At 35.4% G+C, this 4,518-nt stretch overlaps 1 protein-coding gene across 1 annotated transcript; it reads right to left on the bottom strand.

Moving 5' to 3' along the window:
- Positions 1 to 361: 361 nt before the first annotated feature.
- LOC139715193 (uncharacterized) lies at positions 362 to 4,311 on the bottom strand (the record flags this gene model as incomplete). Its single annotated transcript, XM_071626786.1, has 3 exons — positions 4,203 to 4,311; positions 3,583 to 3,704; positions 362 to 508 (listed from the first exon to the last, which is right to left on the bottom strand). Coding segments are annotated over exons 1-3 (312 nt in total), but the record flags the coding sequence as incomplete, so codon positions are not given.
- Positions 4,312 to 4,518: the final 207 nt, after the last annotated feature.

Raw genomic sequence — 4,518 nt, 5'->3', positions numbered from 1 at the left:
AATTTGGGGGGAATTTATGAAGGATTTTTGATATTTTGGCAGGTAGGGTCAATGAACTTGGGAGTTCAGGCTGCGCGTATTTGAGGTTTTGCATGCGCGCACTAAAGTGCGTGCTCTAGTTTCTGCTAGGGCGTGGCGCGCCGTGTAGTTGAGGGTTTATGACGTAACAAAGGCTTCTATATTGGGAAATTGGGCGACTTTCAGCACACTATAAACACTTTCAGCATGGTGCCAAGTACGTATGGGTGGAAATCACTGATATCTCTACTGGAAGAACAAGATCAGTGGTGGAAATGAGCTGCATGCTTGGCGGAGGTCTGCGCTCTCAGAGTGCTTTTCTAGTTTGTGTATAATTCCATACCTGAGGTTCTCCAGTACTCAAGTTAGCGATGACGGCGGTGATATTTGCGACCACCGCCACATCTTTGGCTGTGATTGTGCTCGAATCAGCTGTTACAATGGCCACGTGACTGCTCACTTCATCGGCTGTGTCTTCCGTGACACCATCCTGGATTTAAATGAATAAATCTTCCTTTATGTCAAAGAATGGAAAATTTGAAGCTTAGGCGAATTTAAACCTATGAAATTATTTTTAGTATTCATGTCACAATAAACTCCTAAGAAAATGGCGACAATATAACGATGGTGGCGATAATAGGCACCTACTAAGAATGATGACAATGATACCTAATCGTAACGATGTCACATCTTCATCCTTTCCGTACGGAAACCTGATGGCCTGCGTATTAAATCTATAGGCATTTCAGAATTCAGTACGGAATTGGTTAATAGCACGTCGGCACCTTTCATATCGTATAATGATTAGAGAGGGAATCATATTTATTAGAAAAAAAAATTAAAATGGTTTTTGTGTTTTCAAATTGTTGACGATTAATCGATATGACATCTGTTGTATTGGGAAATGGAGGCCTCACTGTAAGATAAATGAAGAGTTCAATAGTCATCACGGGGACATTCTATATGCACTGCGTATATACGTGTATATACCTTTAAAAATCACGATCTCCCGATGTAGAGATTATGTGACAAAAGCGCAGGGCCTCCTTACACATAAAAGGTGTAGATTATGACCTCGATGCACTGACACTTTTGTGCAAATAGCTTTAAAATCAATCTTTTTCTAACGGTATTGTACCTGATAAGTAATAATGTTAATGATAATAATAATAAGGTCTTATTTACCCAGGGTAGCCTCTTCAGTGTTGCCACTGCTCTACCAGAGGGCCCTGCTATCATTATTACCCTAGCGTTGCCAGGAACCCATTTATACACCTGGGTCGAGAGGGACACAATGGGTAAAAACATCTTGTCCAAGGACGTAAGCACTGGGCGGGATTCGAACTCGGGTCCTCCGATCGGGAGTCGGGAGTCTTACCCACTATGCCACAGTGCCCCCATTGTGGCACTATGAAAATAGCCAAAGTGATTCCCTTTTTTTTAAAAAGGTGATTCTCAAGTTTTAAGTAATCATCGACCCATTTCAATTTTACCTTGTTTTTCTAAAATCCTCGAAAGAATAATGTATATTATTAGATTGTACAAGTTTTTATTGTCCAAAATTGTTTTATGTCCGAGTCAGTATGGTTTCCGAAAATTGTTTTCAACTGAAATGGCTATTACTGAAATACAAGACCGAATAATTAAAGAAATAAAAGTTAACAAAAGTGTAATTGGAATATTTATGGACCTTTCAAAGGCTTTTGATTCTCTTTCTCATTTTACTTTATTAAAGAAATTATAGTATTATAGTATTAGTGGTATTTGTTTGAAGTGGTTTATGTCTTATCTCTCTGGTAGAATGCAATAAACTGTTTTTGATTCTGTTTCTTCTGATTTTAAAACGATTTGCACCGGGGTCCCACAGGGGTTGATTTTAGGTCCTTTGCTTTTTTGTTTTATATCAATAATATTGTTAATTCTTGCCTTGATTTTGATTTTATTTTGTATGCTGATGACACCACTATTCTTGCTTCACATAGTAATATAGATACTTTATATGATATTATGAATATAAATGTGTTTAAAAATGTGAATTGGTTTCAGTGCAATAAGCTGTCATTAAATGTAGATAAAACTAATTATATGTCATTTCGAAAGAAGGGAAATGTGCAATTCATAAATAACATAAAAATATATGGAATAATTCAATGTAAATCAGTTCAGTTTTTAGGTATTATTCTGGATGAAAATATTGACTGGCGTGGACATATAGAAAATGTATGCAGAAAAGTTGCGCAGTTTGTAGGTGTTTTAAATCGTTTGAAGTTTGAATTACCGTCTTTTGTTTTATTTTCTCTTTACAATTTTTTTATATTACCTCATTTGTTGTATTGTAATGTCGTATGGGGAAACACTTTTAATTCCAGACTTGATAAGTTATTTAAATTACAAAAGAAAGCAATTCGTAATGTTACAAAATCTCCACATTTAGCTCACACCTCTCAGTTATTTAAACGATTGAATACACTTAAGTTGCATGATATAAATAAACTTCAAATAACTTCTTTGATGCAACGTTTCCACACAGATACACTCTCTCCTTACATTATGAATATGTTCAGATTAAATTCAAATATACACACTCATAACACACGGAGCTGCAATAAAGTTCATCAATGGAATTGTCCTAGTACGAAATTAAAACAAACTCTTCGTCATACAGGACCAGTTTTTTGGAATGCAATAAACCCAGATAATTATGATAAGCAACATAATAATTTATTTAAGAAGCAGTATAAAAGACATCTTTTGTCTTTTTATTGGAATTACATTGATGTATTTATTAATCCCTTTTATGTTCATTTCGTCTTTTGTTTTGTTTTTTGTTTGATATTTTTGTGTGTATCTTCTGTATAAAGCTGATTTATGATCTTTGAAAATAACTTAGATTCCAATTCTACATGATTTGTAACAACGGTTTACGCGCGCCTACAGGCCTTATTGGCTTTTTATGTGTACACCATTTTCCAATTTACTTGTTCCCTTTTGTAATCTGGAACAATTTATGACTGTAATTCTGATGTCGTTGTTGTGTTTTTTTTATATGTCATTGTTTTTTATGTTCATCTGTAACACTGAATGCTTCATGTTGTTTTTATTGTGATTGAAATGGAAATGGAAAGAAACGAATTGAATTGAATTGAAAATTATATAGTATACTCATTGAATGTTTTCTTCTATTTCACCAGAACATACAAAGACAGCATGAGGAGTAGTCAGCAACAGAACTATACTTCAATGCAAAGCTGTTAGAAGGTGCGAAAAAAAACTAACGATGAATACTTCATGTATAAAGAAAAAAAATGAATGGTAATGGTTTGCAAAACTCATGGTTATTAACCTTTTCAGGCTGTGTGTTTCTTTATTCCCTGCTGGAAAGAACACAGTGTTCCATAGTGTGAGAAACACAGTGTGAACACAGTGTGAGAAGCACTGTGTGAATGTGAATACAGTGTGAAATCCCTTCACACTGTTAAATTCGAGCATTGTAACAGTGTGAACACAATGTGAGTCATCAATTCACAGGGGAAGGTATAGGTGGCCTAGTTAGTCAGATACTACCTGTTGGATTTCCGTCAGAACTTCTGTAACATTTCTGACGTCTCCGCAGTTGTCGGACGGCTTCCATGTCGCCTGAGAAATTTTGTCTCCGGTGCAGACAGCTGTAGCTATTGGCTGGTCGGCTGAAATAACGGATCCATTCGAGTAATTTTGGTGTGAAATGCAAACAAAGTTTAAATTTATTCCAGATAACTTACAGATTCCTAGTACTCGTCGTTTCTACACTGAAAACAATATTTCATTAATATTTCCCGTGCATATACAACAAGCAACAGAGTTATCTACGCCAGTGGTTCACAAAGAAAGCCAATCATGGGCGGTAAGGTTTTGGCAAAATATGATGACCGCAAGTTACAAGCCAAAGTGTTAGAATGAGAAACTGGCTAAATGATCCGACTGACTGATTAAAAATATAACAAGAGAATGTATAAACACAACAGATAATCTAGGAAAAATAGAGATAGATTGCTTAATGTTACTGTCATGAGGCATCATTGTTTATGTTTGTCACTCATGCCATAGAAATCGAAACGATTAGAGGCTTCGTGGCAGCTTGAATGATTTTGTCCTCGTCTGTCAGTGACAGTTTGACTTGTCAGTATTAAGATAATAATTCATACCATTGGTTGTGTAGAATGGACACGTTTCGTTGGATGACGTCATAAAGCCAAGCTCTCCTTGTGGGAAGGACACATCTCCGTATTCCGAAGTCCAAGTTAAAGGGTAACAAATCACTGCATTTCAAAACACATGTGTTCAATCAAAATGCAATTTTAAATATTTCAGCTACATCATAGGAAAACAAGAAATAAACTATTGTAATATTACAGTGCCAATAATTATGACACATATGTGTATTAATAAATAAAATTTATAACTTTTCCCAACGTATTACAGAAACATAGAAACCTTTTCAGTGCTAAGACTTCATAATCC

The sequence above is a fragment of the Diadema antillarum genome, unplaced genomic scaffold (genome assembly GCF_040938485.1).
Source record: "Diadema antillarum isolate AM-2024a unplaced genomic scaffold, OU_Dant_1.0 seq00003051_RagTag, whole genome shotgun sequence".
NCBI classification, from domain to species: domain Eukaryota; kingdom Metazoa; phylum Echinodermata; class Echinoidea; order Diadematoida; family Diadematidae; genus Diadema; species Diadema antillarum.
Note: the sequence above shows the minus strand (reverse complement) of the source record. Positions and strands in the feature narration are given on the sequence as shown.